Below are 23,739 nucleotides of genomic sequence, written 5' to 3' on the forward strand. Positions count from 1 at the left end.
GGGATTATTAATAATTTTTTACAGTTTAGAATAAGGCTGTAACGCAACAAAGTGGAAAAATTCAAGGGGTCTGAATACTTTCCGAATGCACTGTATACATCACAGAAGACAAAAAATATGTATAACACAACTGTTTGACATAGAAACACCGGATTTTCACTGGATTTTTTAAAGATAATGTTGATTAATTATGAAATTATGAAAAATATTAGTAACATTATATGTTTTGATTAAAAAAGAAATTATAGGTGTGACTAGGGCTTGGCCACTCATTGGCCTATCAACACATTTCTTGTTGATGGCCTTTGCATTGTCATCAACTCCAATTAGGCTGGGGGCATGGAATATTCTCTTCCTAGCACATTGTGGATTGATACAGGTTATTAAATAGCATAGGCTACAGTAATGAGTAATAGCAACAGTAAAAATAAACATCTAGTGTTTGCTCAATATTTTTGGAGTGTTGACAGTCAACATTGTTGTAATTGGCTTCAATGAGTATAGTAGGCCTTTACGCATCGCACTTCTCAAATAAAAAATACTAGGCTCCCGTGAATTGTATTGTATGTGTGAGGCACGTTCTCAATAAGCAATATATAGCCTAGGGCCTACCGTTGATATGGCATTATAGGACTGAATAATTTGAATATGTTTGGAGGAGTACATAATAATAATATGCCATTTAGCAGACGCTTTTATCCAAAGCGACTTACAGTCATGTGTGCATACATTTTTACGTATGGGTGGTCCCAGGGATCGAACCCACTACCCTGGCGTTACAAGCGCCATGCTCTACCAATTGAGCTACAGAGGACCACCCATACGTGGCATCTTTGGTAACTGGACAAGATGTGCTCTTTGGAAATGGGGATGTATACAAGCCGAATGGAGTAGCCTATGCACCGCAGGTAGGTCTATGTGAATTGTGAATAATGCGAATTCATGACGAGTAAAGCCTCACGATTGGACCATTTAGACTCCTTTTATGGATAGGCTACTTGGCTAATGCATGGCCATGATAAGAAAGACACCAGACACATTGCTGTTGAACCAGCTTTCGTTATAGTAGAGTAAGGGTAGCCTATAAGGGCTTGTCTTTTAATCAAACGAAACAGAAAACAAGCAATTGTTACATGAACATTACAAATGTTTCTAAATACGAGTGTCACCGTATTATCTCATCTCTCTTTCCATGATGGGCATATAGCCTACATGGAGGGGTTTTTATGCACATCCAAAATAATAACAGGAGCTGGCTAAAATGTAAAGTGATGCCTACTGTAGATTAAAAGGGGATGTCCGCTCACTGTTTTGCGGCTCCCAAATTTGATATTTTAATAAAGCTTTGGTGATGAAGATTTATTTCAAAGTGAGCGAATGCATTGAGCAGGACAAAAAAAAACAGCCTTCATTGAGAGGAGGGGAGGCTATGCTTGGTTTTTAATAAAATGAAACGAAATGGAAAAAATAATTTTTTTTTGGAACGTTTCTAAATACGAGGTTTATGGGCACAAAAAGTACATCTCTCTTGTTCCATGTGCATATGGGTACTGTGCGTCATGGCTGGATAGGCTGCACTTCTGCTGTCAAGATCCATGCCAAAGAACAGCTTTTGGTTTGTCTTAAATATCCCCACCAGCGCTGCCTGAAATTGGCACTTTGGCGCACACCTCAAATATTGCCACCCCTCCCACCTCAGCACAAGCGAGCTCATATAAGACAGGTAAATGACCAATCCTGGCGCTAGGGTTTGAAAATAGAAGAGCGCCGGCTTTAACAGGTCGAAATTGCAAACGAGCATGTTTGACAATTGCACTGGCTTAATGCCTGCCGGAAATAGAGCCCATTGTCCTATTCCTTTTGATAATGATAAACCAGATAGAGAGAGAGAGTGTGTGTTTGTGTGTGCATGTGCGTGCGTATGTGGGGATGATGCTAAGGCTTTGCTGTGTGTGTTTGTGTATCTGCACTCTTGTATGCGCCAGCGTTTTCTCCCTTACAATGTGACTTGGGTGTCACAGGGGGTGGTGACCTCACTCTTATACCACTTAACCCTACATGTCCGGCAGGGAGGGAAAACAGCATTTTTTCCCAGCATGCACTCTGTCATCTGTAGGAGTTGTGGGAGTGCGTGGGAGTGTGTGGGTGGGAGTGCGTGCGTTTGTGCGTTTTACATATTTTGCTGAGTCAGATTCTTCGGAGAGAACGATGGCAGTTTTCCAGAAGAGAAGGAGCGGCGTGGGGGGATTGAGAATGGTGAGAAGGGGTGAGGGGGTTGAGCGCTGTTCAGTGTATTCTCTGTAACATAACAGTTCCCCTGGTGCCATTTGTATCAAGCGTCTCAGAGTAGGACTGCTGATTTAGGATCGGTTTTGCGTTTTAAATCACAATAAATGACATAACATAGATAGAGGGCTGAGTAGATCCTAGAACAGCCTTCCTACTATAAGACACTTAATACGTATGGGCCCTGTACTCCTTTCCGGTCTGAAGTGCAGTGCTTTGAAGGGGCTGTTCCTGCCTGAGGGTCCCTCTCCCTGCATGAGGAGGCCTTCTCCTGCATGAGGGGATCCTCTCCCTGCACGGTTAGGCCTTCTCCTGCTTGAGTCGGACTTCTGCTGCATGTGGAGGCCCTCCTGCACGAGGTGGCCTTCTGCACAAGGAGACAGGCACAGTGATACTGTATAAGGGAGGCCTCTCGGTGCAGCTCTGTAGCTGTTTCCTCACACATGTCAAGGAGTGGAGAGCCCTCGGGGAGAGGCAGGCGGGTCATAGCTCCTCGTCACTCTTCCGTTACCCCTGACACCTCTATCACACACGCACACACTCATACACACACAGAGACACGCACACACAGACACACACACACCCCTGTCACACCCTACAAAGGTCAAGCCGTTTACACTGTGACAAGGCCTGACCTTTGAAGCACAGAGATGCAATGGCTTGGAGGAATGGCTTGCGCTAAGGGAGATAAAATAATAGGATACATGGAGAGAACAGAGGGAGAGGGAAAAAGGGGATAGCAGAACGAGGGAGGCTCTCGGATGTGAAAAAGGTTAGGGAGGAGTAGGGGGTTAACGTATTGCCGGTGGGGTCCCCGTAGCTCCTTGGTGATTAAAATCTGATTAGCCAACTAATTGCCTCAGTAAAGGGTGTGACATTAACGTTAGGCTAATGTCACTCAGTCAGAGACCTCAACAGCTGGGCACTATCCTTTCATGTAGCGGTATTTAGTTGTGTTTCTCCACAGCTCCAGACGTCCGGCTGCGTTCGTTTAATTCATTTCATCCGTTTCATTTGTTTCCTCACAGGAAGTTGTGTCACGGTAAAATGTCGACGGATCAATCGACTATGGTGTCCATGACTATGGTGTGGACAGCCTCAGTCTCAGCAGGACTCGTTTCATTCTCAGCAGGACTTGTTTCAATCTGTCCTAATATGGACAACGTAATCAACTTCCCTCCATGTTTGTTGTCGTCGGTGTTTCTCAAACGCTGCTAAACGCTAATAGTGCTAGCCATGCCCAGGAAGCATCATTACACTGATGTAGCTATTAGCTAGCAGGCTAGCAGCTATGTCTTTGGACTGCAGATGCATCCAGATTCTGCAATAGCAGTCTTGCTTTCCAGATGTTTGCGTGTGAGTTTGGTGTCTCTCTCTAGTCATTGCACTCTCCTAAATGACGTCTCTCCTAAATTACATCTTGGGGAAAGAAATGTTTTGCCATCTTGGATACACATTTTTACATAGAAATCACCTCACTTCAATTGCACTTATGAGGGATCAGAAAGCACAAGTTGAATGTACGGTATACTCTGCAGTGGTTCCCAAACCTTTGGAACAGAGCCTGGAACAGAGTTTTCACAAATTCCCATGATGTGATAAATTGGGCCATTGGTGTATGATAATATGATTAGGACCTTGGTTAGATTGTGGTTAGAAAGCAGAGATGACCCAAACCTTTCCCTCTGTCATTGCATAACAAAACCAGAGTTGTCCCATCTGGTCCCAATAACATGCCCACTTATCCCGATAACATTCCTAATGCAGTCTGTAGACCATGTGCCGCTGGAAGGAGTGTGTGTGTGTGTGTGTGCATGCGTGTGTGTACTCGCATGCATCCATGTGTGTGTGTCCGTGCATGCTCGGTGTGTGTGATCATCCATTCCAAGGTGAACTAGCTAGGCTCATCCATCACCCATGGAGCCAGTGGTGTCTGGCCTGTCCTACCAGGGCCCCAGCCGCTGGTCTGACTGGGCTGTGGATGGAGGTGGAGACAGTGGAGACGGTCGAGACTCATGGAGGCAGGGAGATGTCTGGGCTAAAAGACCCATGGAGGGAGGGAGATGTCTGGGCTAGGAGACACAACATGACTGGGCTATCACCGCCTGGCTTAGCCTGTCACCTCTACTGGGAGGGGGAGGGAGGGAGGGAGGGAGGGAGGGAGGGAGGGAGGGAGGGAGGGAGGGAGGGAGGGGGAGAGGGGGAGGGAGGGAGGGAGGATGGGAGGGAGGAGGGAGGAGGGCGGGAGGGAGGGAGGGAGGATGGGAGGAGGGAGGGAGGGAGATGACCTCAGACTCTCATTTAGGCATGTGGAGTGAGCACTAGTCTGTGAAAAGTAGAGATTGAGAAATTGTATTCATGGGCAAACTGTTGATTAGTCAGAAAGCTGTGGTCACATTCACAGAGCGGTGTTGTTTCATTGAGTATGCTTCATTGAGTATGCTTCATTGAGTATGCTTCATTGAGTATGTTTCATTGAGTATGTTTCTTTGAGTATGTTTCATTGAGTGTGAGTGTGTGTCTTGTATGAATTTGAGTAGAACTTTGTATGTTACATTTTGAGCATCTTGGATGTAACTGGCAACACTTATCTTGTCTCCATAGAAACCAGCACACTGGCCGACACAGCCACGCCCACTTTGTCTGGTCCAATGGAGAGTAGCACCGCCCAGCGGTCGGGCAGAGGTGAGTGTCTGTAAGCCTGTTGTGTGGAAATGTTGCAAATAGATAAGTTATGTTTATATGTATGTTATTGTAGAATGTTTAATGGTTGATGTCTCTCTATCTCTCTCTCTCTCTCTGTCTTTCTCCGTCCCTCTCCCACCCTTTCTCTCCAGGAGCTAGCTCCTCCCCTCCGTCCATGGGTGGTGTGTGTGACTTTGAGCAGGGTCTGTGTGGCTGGACTCACGACCCCAGCGCCCCGCTCCATTGGTCCCTCCACAGCAGCTCCAAAGCCCCAGCCCAGGGCCCCAGCCTGGACCTCGCTCTGCCCCCCACCGGTGAGTCTCCTTGAGCATAGCACAGCTAGCTTCCCCCCCTAAGTCAGGGTTGGCAAAGGTGGTTCACCACAACCATGTTCAGAGGGCAAGAAAGAGGTTAGATAGCCACTTGGGCTAATTTAGCTTGATATACAGTAAAGTCCTTGTTTGGTGTTTGTAAACATGTGGGTGTACAAAAACTCTGTTTGAGCCCCAGCCAAGGCTGATTTTGTGACTTATAAACACACAACCACACAGACAGACAAACACGCACACACACACACTTATAATGTGTAACTCATCCACTCTGCTCTATGTGACTGCGCTACAACTCTGTGATGCTAACGGGGCGTTCCGGGAGCGTTCTGGGCAGGAAAAAGTTAAGACCCAGTAGCACTTATTAACTACAGAGGCAAGAAGAGGAAAAACCAGGAAAACCATATTCCCAGCCGCGCCTTCCTGCCCCTCGATTACCTTGCAGGCAAATCTCTGGCTCCCTAAGTAGACTTCCATGTACTTAGAGCAATTATTAAGTTCCCTTTATACATACACCCGGATCAAAAAAGAGTGAAGCTTTTGGCATATTAATTAAAGATATGAGCAGTTTGGAGTTTTTCTTTGATGTTTTCTTACACTGACTGTGCTATGAATGGCATCCTATTCCCTATATAGTGCACTACTTTTGACCAGGTCCCTATGAGCCGGTCCTATGGGCCCTGGTCAAAAGTAGTGCACTATTATAGGGAATAGGGGGCCATTTTGGACTTAGCCACTGAGGGTTAAAGGGATTGTTATCCTGACCTTGTTTTAAAATTCATTGGTTTTGATATATTTCAAATGGGGCCCATGAAAGATTTAACAAGCTGCAGCTGTGAAGAGTGAAAAGGGGAGTTTCAGGACCATTCTGCTTGCGCTCAAGGGCGTTCGGAATCTCTGATGTCACCTGGGCTTTAGATCAGGGAATCTCTGGGATGTAGGTTGAGGATCGTAGCCAAAACATCCAATCGGATCGCTCTGTTAATGGTTAGCCTAAGACTCTCTCTCTCTCTCTCTCTCTCTTCTTGCTCTCTCGCTCTCATTTTCCATTTCTGTCGCTCTCACTCTCCCTCTCTCTCTCTCTCCCTGTCTAACTTTCCTTTCTCTCTCTCTCTCATGACCCAGAAAACCCAGACCCAGTAACCTCTTGATCTCTTCCTCTAAAATGTAAAAACATAACAGCTGGAGAACTAGCGCCATAGCATATCAACGTGTGGTGCTGGCGGCGTCGATAACGAGGCCTGTGTTTGTAGATTGAGTTCTCGTTGTCTTCGCTCGCTGCAGGAGACTGCTGAGAAAATTGATTAATAATGCTGTTGCATCATATCACGCGAACGCGCCCCTCTCGATTATGAGCTGTCTGCTGAACAAGCTGTGGAACAATGGGGGGAGCTTTCAGAGACGCTGGGTTCACCCGAGGTGTAGGGAGAGGGGGGATTCTGCAAACACATTAAGATCAGTTTGATAAAGTGGGGATGTTTTCTGTGTGGTGAAGACCCACACATACACACACACACAGTCACACACACACTTGCATTCACACACTCGCGCACACACACACACACTCACACACAGATAGACACACAGAGATAGACAGTGCCGTATGGTGCTTCATGGGAGGGCTCCTTACAAACACACACACTCTGTGGTGTTTGGAAGGGCCAAGGGAGACCCTGTCACACACACTGTCTGATGTGACACACACACTAGAGAGCAGAGGGGGGCTGCCATCTTGGAGGAAGCCTTCTTCCCCTCCATAGTTACGACTGTGTGATCTGCTAGACAGACTATTAGAGTGGCTACAGACATACTGCACAGTATGATACACACTTGAATGTACTTAAGCTTTCTCTCCCTCTCACATACAATAACAATTTCAGTGGTCTCCCAGATCCAAGTTAGGTGCAAATTCTAGAGTGTACATTTCCTAGACAAAGTGTCAAATTGATTACAAGTGAGTTATCTGCATTTACATTGTGGATGCTGATTGCTGTCCTTATACAGGTAGTCTAAACCTTTAATATAATCGAATAAACTATTTAGTTCCCTCCACGACAGCACATTATTTTTACGATGTACATGTAGCTACAGTAACTATAACATAGACACAAAAGAACCATGCTGAATTCAGTTTGCAATTTATTTGTCTATAAAAAATAGTCAAGCTTGTGGTTCCACAGCTTATGCTGTGATCCACACATTGAATGCTCTGTGTTGGACTGAGTCTTTTGGCAGTGACACTGACCCTCCATTTTAGGTTAAAACTACCCTTAGAGTCCCTCACATTTACATCCTCCTTCTCTTGTGGTCAGAGTCCTGGTCAGAGTCCTGGTGAGTGCTGCTGCTCCTCTTATCACCACCATCTCTCTTAGTGAAGGCTGCTGATTGGTTGTTGGAGACTGCTGTCTGGCTCGTAGCTGTCTGACTAGTGGATGATTGTTTAGCGGCTGTCTGGCTCGATGGCCAAAATGCAGCGGCATTCTGCTGGCTAGATGACCAAAATGTAGCGGCTGCTGATTGGCTGGGCCAGACTGTCGTGTTGGTAGTGGTTGCTGATTGGCTGGGCCAGACTATTGTCTTGGTAGTGGCTGCTGATTGGTTGGGCCAGACTGTTGTCTTGGTAGTTGCTGCTGATTGGTTGTGCCAGACTGTTCCCTGGCCTTTAGCTGATGATTGGCTGGGCCAGAATGTTGCCTGCCAAGTGGCTACTGATTGGCTGTTGTCTTTCACCTCCACAACAACATCGACATCCATTGGCTCCACATCCTGATGACAAGGCACTTGATTGCTGTTGTTGATCTGTTGATCAACATCGACATCCATTGGCTCCACATCCTGATGACAAGGCACTTGATTGCTGTTGTTGATCTGTTGATCAACATCGACATCCATTGGCTCCACATCCTGATGACAAGGCACTTGATTGCTGTTGTTGATCTGGGGCCCCTCTTTCCAGTCCATAAAATCGTCCTGGTCTTGTCCATAGCTGGAGTTTGACTGGAAGGTGGCAGGGGCTGAGTTGGGCTGGAACTGGCAAGCAGAGGGGGTACTCAAAAATCTACTTTGCCATAATCAATAAATCACATTGTACTTATAAAGCCCTTTTTACATCAGCATTTGTCACAAAGTGTTTTAGAGTAACCCACCCTAGACCCAGGGCTCTGGTCAAAACTATTTCACTAGCTATATAGGGAACAAGTTGCCATTTCAGGCTACTCACTATAATCTAGGCCAAACAAACCTGGTTCAGGATCTGGTAGGCAGCCACTCCAGGCACGGGAGATCCTCCAGTCATCTGTGTGATCAGCCATGAGGCAAGAACGTCCTTAGGAACCATCGTCAACAATGAGAAGGGATGGAGGGGCCCAAACTGGCTCAGATATTGGAGATAGTCCATTATTGCAAGAACTTGGTATAATTATTAAATCAAAGATAGTTCAGAGCAGAAAGCAATGTGATAGGCAATGCTTTCAAGTGTCTAAATGATATGGTTGAACTCTAGAACGTTGCTTCACAGGTGTTCTGATGACATCACAGCTGCATCACAATCGAGGTCAATGACTATGACATCGTGCACTGTACTCAAGTTCATAGAATTCTGTTTCTATGGCTTCAACTAAAAAGCAATGAAGGCCCATTCCTTAATAAAAAGTAGTTTTCTATTTAAAAAAATTAAATACATGTTTTCTATGAAGCTGAGGGATGGAGCTGGAGAAATGTAATAACCGAACAATTCGTAGATGGAGCTATAGATGCAAGGACTGAAAGTCCATGGGGTCAAAATGATAGTTTTAATCATATTTTGAAGATAGACATTGTTTACTCAGACATTGTTTACAATTTACACCTGTTGCCTGGGTACAGGGGACATATCATATACTATTTATATTTGACATATATTACATAATTCCATGTCAGGTGGTAATATATAACGGTTTATTCATGAACATTCAGTTGGAATATGGTGATGCTAATATCCATAACTTCATTGTACCTAGTGCCTCTTGGACAATATTTACACACACACACACACACACACACACACACACACACACACACACACACAATGATTTTTATCTGTAGTTCTCTGACCTAACTGCTCTAACACACACTGCGATAAAGCACAGGTGATCTTGTCAGGAATGTGTTGATACTGGACCATCGGCCACTTAACTCTTAGAAGAATTCACTCTACACACACACACACACACACTCCCTGTCAGGTTCAATCCCACAAAGGATTCCAAGTCCACATCCAATTTACTAACTAAACATCCTTTCTGTAAACAACTGTCTGTGTTTAACACAATGCTATTGTGTAAGTGTTCTACCTGAATACCAATGGGAATGGCTCCCTTGGGTTGGCTGTGAATTCCTCACCTTCCCTTAGTGCTTGACTCTCTCACTGACCCTATTCTTCTGTTAGGCGTGTTTTGGTATGTATCATATCCCTGTGCTATTGTAGGTCTGACCATGTAGTTGTGGTATTATTATTGTGTGTGAGTGTGTGTGCAGATGCGCTGATGTGCGTACGTGTGTGTGTACACTCCCTCGTGTGTGTGTGCACGTGTGCCTATGTGTATGTATTGCCCATACGTGTGTACACGTACTGTGTTCCCCTCACTGCAACATCTCAAGTCTCTAAACCCACCACTGCATTGTCGTCGTCCCCCCATCCCCCCACACAGACCTGAACAGCTACCTGTACATCGAGGCCAACACCAAGACGGAGCAGCAGCGAGCCAGGATCCTAAGCCCCGTGGTGGGGCCCGACACGGGGCCTCTCTGCCTGCTCTTCTCCTACCAGCTGTGGGGAGAGGCCCAGGGCACCCTGCACGTCCTGCTCCGCGATGCCCACCACGAGGAGACCCTTCTCTGGGCACTCCGCGGCGACCAGGGCCCCGTCTGGAAGGAGGGCCGCACCATCCTGCCCCGATCCCCCAAGGAGTTCCAGGTATTCGAGCGTTGGCATACTCCCTTCTACCTTCCAAAAAAATAGTCTGTGAAGAGTTAGCTGGAGAAACAAGTAGAAGTAGTATATTAGTAGTGGTTATGTGTTGCAGTGGTCCATACTCATGGTTATCGATTCTATGTATAAGATATATCCCTGCATCCACATGTAGTTAATTTGCTTCTTCCTCCTCCTTCCCCTACTCTTCCTCCTCCTCCTTCCCCTACTCTTCCTCCTCCTTCCCCTACTCTTCCTCCTCCTCCTTCCCCTACTCTTCCTCCTCCTCCTACTCTTCCTTCTCCTCCTCCTCTTCCTCCTCCTCCTTCCCCTACTCTTCCTCCTCCTACTCTTCCTCCTCCTCCTTCCCCTACACTTCCTCCTCCTCATCCTCCTCCTACTCTTCCTCCTCCTCCTTCCCCTACTCTTCCTCCTCCTCCTTCCCCAACTCTTCCTCCACCTCCACCTCCTCCTCCTCCTCTTCCTCCTTCCCCTACTCTTCCTCCTCCTCCTCCTTCCCCTCCTCCTCCTCCTACTCTTCCTCCTCCTCCTTCCCCTACTCTTCCTCCTCCTCCTCCTTCCCCTCCTCCTCCTCCTCCTCCTCCTCCTCCTCCTTCCCCTACTCTTCCTCCTCCTCCTCCTTCCCCTCCTCCTCCTCCTCCTCCTTCCCCTACTCTTCCTCCTCCTCTCAGGTGGTTATGGAAGGCTTCTTTGACCGCGGAACCAAGGGCCAAATCATGATCGACAACATCCACATGAGTTCTGGTACACCTTTGGAGGAGTGCACACGTAAGTCTGCAGATCATACACACACTCACTCACACACATACAAACATGTGTACACACACACATACATGTGCATACACACACCTGACCCTCCAGCACCCCAGTTATTTTCCTCCATCATCCCACCACCACACCACTCAACTTCTGTTCCCCCCTCCATCTCTCTCTCTCCATCATCCCTTCATTCCTTCTCTACCTCCGTCTCCTCCTCCTCTCCTGCCCTGGGGTCCCCGACCTGTCACTCCAGTTGTGCTCCAAACACACCACACACACACAAACACAAACACACACCCCAAGTTCCCTCAGCAGAGTCTTGGGTACAGACTGACTGGTACTTCTGAAAGCCGGAGCGAAGAGATGAAAGGAGAGAGAATGAACGAAAGAGTGGAGTGTTATTCCTCTTCCAGAAAAGGAAAGGAAGAATAGAAAGTAGGCCATAAACGCCCCGTGGGCCCCACCATGCTAATCTATGTTTCATTAGATATCTTCGGCTCCTTTCCTCTCGTATCTGTAAACAGAGCTTTCCAGAGCCGTCAAAGCAATAGCTCCTGCGCTGGTGTGTGTGTGTGTGTGTTTGTGTGTGTGTGTGTGTGTGTGTGTGTGTGTGTGTGTGTGTGTGAGTGAGCTGGGCTTTTTAATCTAGCCAGAGCAGGGGGGTTTAGGAGTAGGTCTTAAACAGATCACAGACAGACCGTGGGTTCCGAGCCAAAAACCTGCCATCATCTACTTTAACTTCCAAATCTGAACATCGGGCCATAGAGTTGGGCTGTGTGTGTGGGTGTGTGGCGGGGGGGGTTGTGTGTGTTAGTGAGTGTGCGTGTGCACTTGTGTACGGTAGTGTGGTTCTGAGATGAAAGATGAAAACCCGTCCCTCCTATGTCAACCGGTGCGGAAGTGCCTCCACTCTTCTCCCCCTCTCTACCCATTTCCTCCTTCTTCCTCCTTCCCAAGGCATGCTGGGAGTGCTCTTATCAACCAGCGCAGTCGAGTTTGTTCACAGCACATTGGTGTTACCGCCAAAAAGGCCCCACGTCCCAAGTCTCCCCTCTCACAGGCCCCCATTCTTTTTGTTGCCATTCCAAGTCAATAAGGCTGAACGTTGTGTGTGCAGTCAGCCATCCAGGCAGCAACCTTCCCCAGCTTAACTGGACTCCACCGATAAACAACTTTGAATGACTCAAACTTCACACAGTCGCCTCCAAGTCTCCCAACTCACAATCACACCCTCTTTGACATTACATTCTACCCCATTAACATACATACCCACATGCTCTTTCATTCTATTTCTTTTCAGTTGCAGTACTAAGAAAGTTGTCAATAGGCTATAGAGTGATATCAGTGCCAACAGAAATTGAATCCGAATTCAACAATTTGTCTAAATGTTTTTGGCTGACTTTCCTAGCTATTATTTAGGTTATAAACAGTCTTGTTTCTTTCTTTATTTCTCTCTTTCAGAACCCTTCGCTGCCTTCCCTCCTGACATGACAGGTGAGTTTTATCCCCTTTAGCCGTGTAATGATGTCACTTCCTGTGCATATGTTTCTGCTTCCTGCTCGCTGCGCTGCACTGTACAGCTTTGGCTCATGGGAGCTTTGCTTGATGGCACCCATGTGACAAGCCCGGTCCAACCAATAGAAATGGGTGTGCAAGAGCTGTGTTCGCCGCTTGATTAATGCTGCCTTGGTGACAAACGATTCCAAAAATCATCATCAGCATCCAGACATCATCAAACGACATCAGAGCCCACTGAATCCAGCAGAATCCAGTTTATTGCAGAGAAATTCAGGCTATTGCTTTGACATCCATGGTTTTAAAATAACTGTCTGCCTCAATAGAAATATTGGGAGAGCTATAGGGGATTGATGTTATTGCTTGATATAGCGTTTTTGGCTGCTGGTTCTAATAAGATAAGAGCGTGTGTGTGATGTGTGCAATTTCTTCCTCCACCGTGACGCACCCACACACACACACAGACTCTCACACACACACACAGACTCTCACACACACACAGAGTCATACACACACACATGCACGCACACCCACACAGACACACAAAAACACACACACACACCACACACACACACACAAACACACAAAAAACACACACACTCCCTAGTGAAAAGTAATCAAATAGAGTGACTGAGCTGCGACGCCGGTGTCTCTCTCATCCTCTCAGCTCTGTCTAATGAGCGTGTGCACAGTGCAGTGGCAGGTACACGCACCATTTCCCTCTGTAATTATGTGACATGGTCGAAAACTCAGGGTGGCTTCAAATCTACACCGTACATGGAGTCTCTCAGCTATCTCTCGCTTTCTCTAATTCTCTCTCTCTCTCTGTCCCCATCTGTATGACTCTCTCTCTCGCTCTCTCTCTCTCGCTCTCTCTCTCTCTTTCCCGTTCCTTCTCTCGGGCTCTTGAACTGATGGTTTTGGTCCATTTTCTTAGCTTAGACCAAAGAGTGCTTGGAAACTGTTGTCAGCATATGATTTCACATACCAGACCTGTATGAATAGGAGAGCTTAAGCCTTGAAAGACGTTGTTAGGGCGATTGCGCAAAGAATGTGAGAAGGGTTCAAAGGATTGAAGTAGAGGAGCTGTGTTGGGGTGTTGGGTGGGTCTCCACTGAGATACTTCTTGGCTTGAAGAGGAAAGAACTGGCCAAGAGAGCAACGAAAACAAAGACTAGAACAGAACAGGGCAATGTGTCTTCCAAAGAAATCCACATGAACCTGCCAAACACAAATTCCATCACTGTCTCCAAATTAAAGAGAGAAGGATCCAGAACATTTCTATTTAGGCTCCATGGGGTCTTATGATTGGTCAGTGGAGCATTGGAACTTCCTGTACCAACAGGAAGTAGTGGCTCCTCATTGGGCCAAAATTATTTTACTTTATCAGCGTAGTCACGTAACATTGCATCAAGGTGACTTTTCAATTGAATTTACAAAAAGTCAACAATTTACACAGTTTGTGTCTTGATCCAACCCAGGTTTCAATCATAAATCGACCACAGGGCTTGAAACCTCTTTGATTTGATTGCTTACAAACTGAATTGATGTTTGTTGACAAGTTAATTAGGTATCAATTCATATTGGGCATTGTTCAGACGTCTTTGTCCAGTGGGTCTCTTGTGTGTGTGTATCTGTGTGTGTGTGCGTGCATCCGTTCTGTTACAGCTAATTATCATGCCCTTTGTTTCACACCAAATTATTACATGAGAGCTTTATTCATTGGAGCATTGGATCAATTCAACCCCCCCCAGACTAATTGAAAATCCGTAGCTATACTCTACTGCTCTTGGTGTGAAAATCACCTCTCTCACCATCGACTGCAACCCAAGCTTCAGCCATAAGATAAAGAAAACCCTGGATGCATTTGATTTAATTTAGCCATTATCTGTGATGAATACTTTTTTTCCGTTTGAGCCGGCATGCTTGTGCATGCCCATGTGCTCGTATGCCTGCTGTTCATGTGATGGAAAGCCACAGGGGAGAAATAAAACACAAAAACAAAGCAGTCCATTGGATGTGCTTTGCTTGCCTCCTCTCTCCTCCCCCCGAGCCAACATATGCCTTATCTCTCCACCAGGGGGAGGTGTTCCTGGCGGGAGTGACCCCACAGTAGACACGTTGGCGCTGCCACTCATACCCACCCTCTGGTACTACCTCGTGGCCGCCGGGGGTGCCCTGATACTCCTGGCAGTGGCCATCTTGGTACGGGTGCTCTGTTGCCATCGACGAAGGCTGGCAGCGAAGAAGAGCCAGCTCTCGGTGGCCTACCACAGCCAATCCCAGTACTTTCAGTACTCCCAGTCCTCAGCCAGTAACCCGGTAACAGCCGCTCCAGGGACGGAGCCCGTGCTCACCGTGAGGCTAGACAACCACGGCCACCAACAATATGCCCTCTGCTGAAAGGAAGAGGCGGGGCTTAAAGCTAAACCCCTCCCCTTTTGATGACATGGATCATGGATGATGCAACGGGGAACAAGGATCGGAGTGGTATTGACAGTGACATTTTCTGTTGGGTCCTGCTTTCATCAGCAGTGGATGTTACTGTTGACAGACTAACTCTTCTAACACTATTTCTATAACTTTAATCTGTCTACGGACTATGGATGTAGTTTTGGTCACTGTTTTTTATGGGGGACTTGGTCGTTGACATTTCACACTTCAAGCTGTGGTGATGTGATTCAGAGAGATATCAAGCCATCTATATGAGTGGCTCGTTTCAAACCCAATCTCCAGCCTTACAGGACTAGTGGTTGTAGTTCTGGTTCCTACCCCCTGGGCTTCCTGGAATCACGCCAGCATGGACACACTCAGTGTGGGCTAACCTCCCGGCCCGGTGTGGGTGAAGTGGTTCAGCAATGTAAAACCTCCAGCGCTGTCAGACCACAAACAGACAAGCGAGAGATACTGTTCTACTGACAGCTCTGCTGGAACACTGAGAGAGAAAGAGAAGAGAAGAGAGAGACAGAGACAGAGACAGAGAGACAGAGAGAGGAGGGGGAACGTTACAAAGTCAGAGACAATGGGTGCGCTACAGGAGCGACTTCATTCTAAAGATAGTGCTTCAGGACAGGCTGCTAAGATGTCAGTGTTACTATTACTGAAGGAGATGTTAAATAGATACACTGTAACGATGATATATGTTTTGTTTATTGTGAGTGGACCGGGTTATGTAAGACAATATAGGATTCTTCTTGCGTTGCAAGAAAGCATGTTTGAATATGAAGTTGAGCTTTTTTGTGTCACTCTTATTGACCTGTGGAATTAATCTCAATCACGCAGCTCAAGAATAATATTTTAGTCCCACACCGGAAACCCCACATCCAGCTTTTGATTGAATATTACCCCTCAGTCAGTCTGTGAGCGGAGTCCCTGTCTTTATAATGTCATCAACATCATCATCAGTGATAAATGCTCATTCCCACATTGTTTGTGTTCTATCTTGGTTCCCGGGTGTGTTCGATGACAGAGATCCACTCCCTTCCATTCAACACACACCAGCCACTTTATTTGTTCCTTGTGGCCACAAACTGGAAACCAAAACCCCAGTGAAAGCCAAGTGGAAGAGGCGTTTTTTTTCTCAATGTGAATATGTGTTTGTGTTCAACGGTCGTAAACAGACACAGCTGTCCACTATCACTACCTTCTTCTTGATTTATACTTTGACTAAATCTCACAATACTCCATAAAGTTAGATTGAGGGCTCTTCTATCATTGCAATTATTTGCTCAGTATAATTTGTTGGCTGACGGGAATTGGATTCTGGGGTCTGTCCTTAACCCATAGGAAGTCCCACCCAGTTGACGACTTTCAACAAAATGTTGAAAGTCGTCAATGGCGCCACCCATGCGAAAACATGTGGCAAGTGAGCCCTCTATCCAACTCTATGCAATACTCTCAAACAGCTGGAAGCCATTTTTTTTTTTTCTTCTGTTGCGTGTACTCTTAGTTGAGAATGCTCCAAAACATCATGGAAACCAGAGACAAAATATAAACGATGCTTCCCAATAACTTAAGATGGATGCTAGCGGGATGCATCCCTCATTAGAACATTGAGGGCATAAACAAAATGGCAAAGAATCTAATGATATAAAAACTGGTGGCCAAGAGAATTGGAAATATGTTTAAAATGGGACCAGACCCAATTATGATAATAGTTAGCACATATTTAAGTTGGTTTGTTAGTGGTTATGTAGAGCTGTGAGAATCAGATGGCCCTTAAAGGGGAAGTTCACCCAAATTACAAAACAGTGGCCATGTAAACAAAGCCTAAATATGGATTCCATAGACTGCTTTCAGGGGAAGAAAAACAATATTTAATTTTGTAGTTTGGGTGAACTATCCCGTTAATGATAAACAGTTATATATCTCACCATTATTGTACAGCCAGAGGTAGTTTAGCTCAATACCTGCCCATTTAAGCCATTTAACCACCAAATATGTCAGACGTGTTCCGATCTCAAAAGTAGTCTAATATCAAGATGAGTCCACGTCCCATAGTTGTGTAGATCCAGCTAATTTATATGCCTCAAACCCGAATGAGTGGAAAAGATAAACACCAAAGAAAATCAGTAAATGATGGTGCTTCCATTTACAACCGATGGCCTGGGATGTGAACTTATCTCAACATAAGACCAATTCCCAGGTCTGAACGCATCTGACAAACGTTGAGTTTGGAATAAACTGTCCCTTTAAGCAGGACAACCGAATGTGTTTGGGTTAGAATTAAATAGAAAATTTCTGTGGAAGCCACTACATTATCTGGGCGTTTTGAAGAGGGCTATAAGGGCCATAGAGTCTTCCATTGAGTGAGGTGAATGTGTGTGGCAATCAGGCTTTTTAGTTGTACTTTTCTCAGAGTGAAGAGGAGTTTTTTGGCACCCTCTCGCAATGTGCTTTTAAATCAACTGGGGGGTTGGGAACCCACACTATGTCCATCTCACTGTAGCTCCGCTCCAAGCTCTTAATATCTCTAATTAGGTAATGGAGCGATAACATTTATTTAGGCTGTAGTAAGCACTTTTCTCTTTTCCCATCTCCTGCACACACAGACACACTCTCTCACGCATACACACACACCCACATACACTCTCTCTCACACATGCACACACGCGCACCCCTCCCCCGGCACACACACACACACACTGCACCCACCCACACACACCAGCAGCCAACAGCAGTTGCCCCTGGAGACAATATTAATGATTCTCGTTGAGGGCTCCAGTTAAGGTGTTCCTTGCCAAGCACTTACTCCCACCCTTGTCCATATGCCAAGTGTTGCACACACACCTCTCAGGATGAAACTAAACCTGAAGTTAAAGTGCCGTTTTCAAAAACAGCGTCGGGGTGAGTTTTGGGAGTTCGAGGTGGAGGGCTAGGCCTGAGCAGTCCTAAGCACCACTCTCAGTGATGATACTCATTGGTATCTCATGATGATCACACCACATCCCAATGCAGTGGGTGGAAGCCAGGAGGGAACTGTGTTTGATTATCTGTGAGCTCAATGCATAATCTATTTGTATGATGATGATGATGATGATGATGATGATGATGGTACAATTGTTTGCTGATACTTTACTTGGGCTTTGCACCTCTTTGTGAGCTATGTGGAAAGTGTGTTTGAAATAGTTAAATGAATGTGATGAATATAGTATGATCTGTGATAATAAAGTGATATTTTTAAACATTGTGGTATGTGTGTGTATGCCATTGGGCTTTAGCAGCCCCATCACATATTATAGTAATTAATTAGTGTAATTAGTAATTACAGTGAAGGAAGATTGACATAGACAGTTTACATTATTGCATGAAACTAAAATGTACTGTTTGGATGCTTGCCATTGTACATACGTTGAAAAAACATTCTGTTGTATCGTCTTCTCTCATAGATAAGAGACCAGAGTTTGGAGACAGCAGACTTTTTAATGGCAGGAACCAGTTAGATGGAGGTAAGTGCGTCCATCAACTACAATGTATTTTATGTGTCCATTACTACAATACATTTTTCCAAATGTGAAAAAATGCCTAGTTTCTAATAACCATGCATCTCTCTTTTTCTCTCATCTCCCCTCTCTCTCCCTCTCTCTTCTCTCTCTCCTGCCTCTCCCTCTCTCTCTCTCTTTTCCTCCTCTCGTCCAGGCTGGGCGTTCCCTGAGGAGTTTAGTACGGCCGCCCCGTCCTCCGAGCCACCGGAGACGCGCGTCTCCTCCTCGGCGGAGAAGGACAACTCGTGGCTGTACACGCTGGACCCCATCCTGGTCACCATCATCGTTATGAGCTCCCTGGGCGTGCTGCTGGGCGCTGTGTGCGCCGGCCTGCTGCTCTACTGCACATGCTCCTACGGTGGCCTGTCATCGCGTAGTTCTACCACGCTGGAGAACTACAACTTTGAGCTGTACGACGGCCTCAAGCACAAGGTGAAGCTCAACCAGCAGCGCTGCTGCACCGAGGCATGAGGAGAAATAGTAAAGAGTGGAGAGGGGTAGAGGAAAGGAGAGAGGCGGACATTTTGAGGAGATTATCTTCTCCTTTGTTTTCTCTGGTTTGCTTGGACCGTGAATTTCCTTTCTGAGCTGAAGGACTACACCTGCCAGATGGAAGGACATTTTGGGGAAAAGCCACTTTTTAGACTGATCTTGAGACCCCTCCCCCCCATGCTTCACTCAAAGTAGTGCAGTCCAGGGTGGGGTTTTCTGGACCAAAACCAATGAGGGAAGGACTGGGGATATCCCAGAGCGGTCCCTATAGCGGACTGTTCCATTGCTGGGGGGTGTTAAATCAAATATCAACACATATCAAGCCGCAAATACCTACTTTTCCCCCCAAAAAATTGAGAACTCCATATAAATACATCATCGTTTTCTAGGTCTAGTTTTTAAACTAGGAAGACGGTAGGCTAAACTCATTGACACAGACAACGCCTTAGACAGGTGATCATTTAGTGCTTAGAAAGTGTGTTTCTCTATCACATGGACACAGTGGCCTAGAACCTAGTGAAGTGAATTATTTATGAAGCGTTTTTGTTCAGTTAGACTCTTGCGTCTCTGTAACACATCAGCCTCAGTTCTCCACCCTGTTTTCTGACAGGTCTGTGGTATTTTTAGACTAAGCACTGTCTTTGGTGTATGTCTTTTTGTTATTTGTTCCGACCTTATCTGTTTTCTTTCTCGTTTTGGCCCGTCGCCAGCCTGTGAATGCTGATAAAGATAGAAGGAGGGAATGGGGGAAGGAGGGGGGGGGGTTCTAGTCATGTTCTGTTCTAAACGTGTTCTGTTGAAGATAGAAAGCAAAGGAGTTTATTGTTAGATTTAGTTTCAGGCTGTTGTTGCCGGTGGGTTGTATCAAAGAGAAGGTCGAAGGACGTGTTTACAGTAAACTGTGGTTAGGTGAAGCAAAAGGTTAAGGTGAAGATGGTTTTGGTCAGTGCAACCCATGGATTGCTGGGAAATCCAGGCAGACACTGAATAGCCATCTACAAATGAGAACAAAAAATAAATAAAATAATAATAAAGAACCTATATCCTAAATCAACCTCTCTCCGGGGACAATGTTCTCTGTGTGTTGGATGAGGAACAAATGAACGATAAAACGCACAGTGGGATACATATATTTTTTTAAATATATCTATTCTAGACCATTGACTGGACAGTGGACACACATCTGAGCTTTAAGTCAGCGATTAGTAGAGGAAATACCAATGGAAGGACACCATTTCCTCAGAGTGGACCAATGTGGTCTTGTTGTCATGGTTCTTCACTCGTGCTCTCCTCGTTTGATGTTTGTTGCTCTTGTTTTCACACTCTGACTCCATTTTGTGTTGTCACGGTGAGGCTGGAGTTTTAACGGGACACAGGTTTATGGGGAGAGGTAAATCAGGAGGATTTAAACACACACATCGGCTCCCTCTGGACTCTCTAGCCTTGTGAAGGAGGAGAAGGAAAGAGAACTGTAAATCTTTCCGCTGTACCTCAGACTTCTCACTTTCACACACACTGTCACACACACTCATGCATACACAGCGTGCACATGCTAGCACACACACACACACATCAACACACCGAAGACGGAGTATCCCGGTCATTCTGATGAAATGCTGGGCATGTATAGGGCTGTGTGCGTCTGGATGCACTGGAGTGGACCCAGGCTAGTGCTGACCGAGAGGCCCCGGTTGTTGGGGGGGTCGCTGGGCCGTGAGGTAGAGTCTATCCCCTACACCCCACCAACCCACCTTCCCTCTCCTATCCCAGAGGCTCTCATCACTGGACCCCACTGACTCTCTTCCAAGTGCCTTGGAGCTTCTGTGATCCAGCTTGCCTTTGGAGCCCATATCAGATTACAGATACAGAACAGTAGCCTAATCTGTCTGGGCAGGAGGGGCTGAAACGCACCTCCCTGGGCAAGAATGGGTCAAACTCACCCCTCTGGGCAAGAGAGGTGCTAAACCTCACAAGGACCACCCTGACACTGGTTAGACCTAATTGTTGCTTGGGGACTTTGTACAGAAATGTTCTTTTTATGATTGTTATTAATATTGTTATTATGATTATTTAATAAAGGATTTATACCATACAGAGAGTGTAGGTGGTCATCCCTGGATGTGCTCGTTTGTCTTGGTTTGTGTGAGTTTAAGATGGGTTGTTAGTATGAGGATACTGAGGTAACCTCAGCTTATACACACACACACACAGTACATTGTATGGTCCATAGCCATGTACACACTCGTACACTGTAACAAACACCCTCACAGGCACATTTCTATTCACACACTGTACACCGTTTGTATTGACAAACTCTCTGTATAGGTCACACACACAGGCTTTCAAACACAAACATGAACACAGACACACATACACACAGTGTCAGCCAGCCACAGTTTTCCTCTCATCTCTCCATGGCGTCCCATTAGCCCGGACCTCTAGTCGCCCTTATTTAGGAGCTCCAACATCAAAGCTTTGAAGTGCCCAGCATCTTACACACACACACACACAATAACACACAGACGTACACACACACATGATTACTCTGCTTCCTCCATTTACATGGCTCCCCATCTCCTACACATGGTTTTGTTTAGCCATGTCAGCCCTCATACCTAAACGCTAACACAACCAGAAGGTATGGCGTGCAACATATCCGTGACTTCAAGGATTTCATTGGCTGGTATTGGTAAGAGGGAGAAAATGGATACAGTCATAATATGAAGAGACCTTGTATTGAATTTAAAGGGAAAGTTCAAAAATTACATAATTTGCTAAAATATCCCTTGAAGGGGGAAATTATTACAACAGACCAAAAAGGTAAATGTCTCATAACTTTTCATATCCTTCACAATGGATTGACAGCATTCACTGTTAGCTACCTCCTGGGAACCATTGCTCCGCTCTGAGTGGGCTCTTTACTGAAGGTGTAACATCCACTGCTCCACAACCAGTGATTCAGAGCCTTGACATGTAGTTACCCAGTCAAAGTGGGTGCGTGGCTGTTAGCACGCTCTGCGGTGCAACATAACGGCCCAATTATGGTCCCTAAACACAATACCCGAACCAACAGAGGAGCGCACCACCATCTGTTACCTAGCAAGCAAGTTTGATTGATCCCAGGGGGGGGGTTGGTTTGGGTTGGGGTGCTCTCTGTTCTTAACACTAAAAAAAATACAATGTTTTTGCCAAATTATGTTTTTCCCTTTTCTCTATCTGTTGGAAAAGGAATACTCCACAGGGGCCTTTTCCTTTCCTGACATCAGAGAGACGTCTCGCTTCTAACGTTGCACCAGGCCAGACCAGCCTTCAAAGCATCTGTAAATTGATAGGACCAGATTGAGAGAGGCCCCGTTTGAGGGTCGCAACAGGAAATGTATCCAACACACAGCTAATTAATCTCTACTGTTATGCAATGGAGATGAAGGCAGGGCCAGTAGTGGACGCACAGGTCATTACTCATTCTGTAATCACTGTGTCTGTGTGAGGGCTACAGTGAGGGAAACAAGTATTTGATCCCCTGCTGATTTTGTACGTTTACCCACTGACAAAGAAATTATCAGTCTATAATTTTAATGGTAGGTGTATTTGAACAGTGAGAGACAGAATAACAACAAAAAAATCCAGAAGAACGCATGTCAAAAATGTTATAAATTGATTTGCATTTTAATGAGGGAAATAAGTATTTGACCCCCTCTCAATCAGAAAGATTTCTGGCTCCCAGGTGTCTTTTATACAGGTAACGAGCTGAGATTAAGAGCACACTCTTAAAGAGAGTGCTCCTAATCTCAGTTTGTTACCTGTATAAAAGACACCTGTCCACAGAAGCAATCAATCAATCAGATTCCAAACTCTCCACCATGGCCAAGACCAAAGAGCTCTCCAAGGATGTCAGGGACAAGAGTGTAGACCTACACAAGGCTGGAAAGGGCTACAAGACCATCACCAAGCAGCTTGGTGAGAAGGTGACAACAGTTGGTGCGATTATTCGCAAATGGAAGTAACACAAAATAACTGTTAATCTCCCTCGGCCTGGGGCTCCATGCAAGATCTCACCTCGTGGAGTTGCAATGATCATGAGAACAGTGAGGAATCAGCCCAGAACTACACGGGAGGATCTTGTCAATGATCTCAAGGCAGCTGGGACCATAGTCACCAAGAAAACAATTGGTAACACACTACGCCGTGAAGGACTGAAATCCTGCAGCACCCGCAAGGTCCCCCTGCTCAAGAAAGCACATATACATGCCCGTCTGAAGTTCGCCAATGAACATCTGAATGATTCAGAGGAGAACTGGGTGAAAGTGTTGTGGTCAGATGAGACCAAAATCGAGCTCTTTGGCATCAACTCAACTCGCCGTGTTTGGAGGAGGAGGAATGCTGCCTATGACCCCAAGAACACCATCCCCACCGTCAAACATGGAGGTGGAAACATTATGCTTTGGGGGTGTTTTTCTGCTAAGGGGACAGGACAACTTCACCGCATCAAAGGGACGATGGACGGGGCCATGTACCTTCAAATCTTGGTTGAGAACCTCCTTCCCTCAGCCAGGGCATTGAAAATGGGTCGTGGGTGGGTATTCCAGCATGACAATGACCCAAAACACACGACCAAGGCAACAAAGGAGTGGCTCAAGAAGAAGCACATTAAGGTCCTGGAGTGGCCTAGACCTTAATCCCATAGAAAATCTGTGGAGGGAGCTGAAGGTTCGAGTTTCCA

The 23,739-nt window shown here is 46.0% G+C and overlaps 2 protein-coding genes across 2 annotated transcripts in view; one reads left to right on the forward strand and one right to left on the reverse strand.

Moving 5' to 3' along the window:
- nrp2a (neuropilin 2a) overlaps positions 1–21,111 on the forward strand; it is a 63,446-nt gene extending 42,335 nt beyond the window's left edge. The window contains 7 exon segments of the mRNA XM_041855669.2: positions 4,891–4,971; positions 5,124–5,285; positions 9,989–10,254; positions 10,941–11,037; positions 12,490–12,522; positions 18,432–18,491; positions 18,682–21,111. Coding sequence (XP_041711603.2) covers positions 4,891–4,971; positions 5,124–5,285; positions 9,989–10,254; positions 10,941–11,037; positions 12,490–12,522; positions 18,432–18,491; positions 18,682–18,998 — 1,016 coding nt within the window. The 3' untranslated portion in view covers positions 18,999–21,111.
- Positions 7,423–8,994, reverse strand: LOC121545200. The gene is made up of 2 exons (XM_041855671.2): positions 8,542–8,994; positions 7,423–8,330 (listed from the first exon to the last, which is right to left on the reverse strand). The coding sequence occupies exons 1-2, from the start codon at positions 8,695–8,697 to the stop codon at positions 7,587–7,589; spliced, it is 900 nt and encodes a 299-aa protein (XP_041711605.2). The 5' UTR covers positions 8,698–8,994; the 3' UTR covers positions 7,423–7,586.
- Positions 21,112–23,739: the final 2,628 nt, after the last annotated feature.

This window comes from Coregonus clupeaformis, chromosome 29 (genome assembly GCF_020615455.1).
Source record: "Coregonus clupeaformis isolate EN_2021a chromosome 29, ASM2061545v1, whole genome shotgun sequence".
In the NCBI taxonomy this organism is placed as follows: domain Eukaryota; kingdom Metazoa; phylum Chordata; class Actinopteri; order Salmoniformes; family Salmonidae; genus Coregonus; species Coregonus clupeaformis.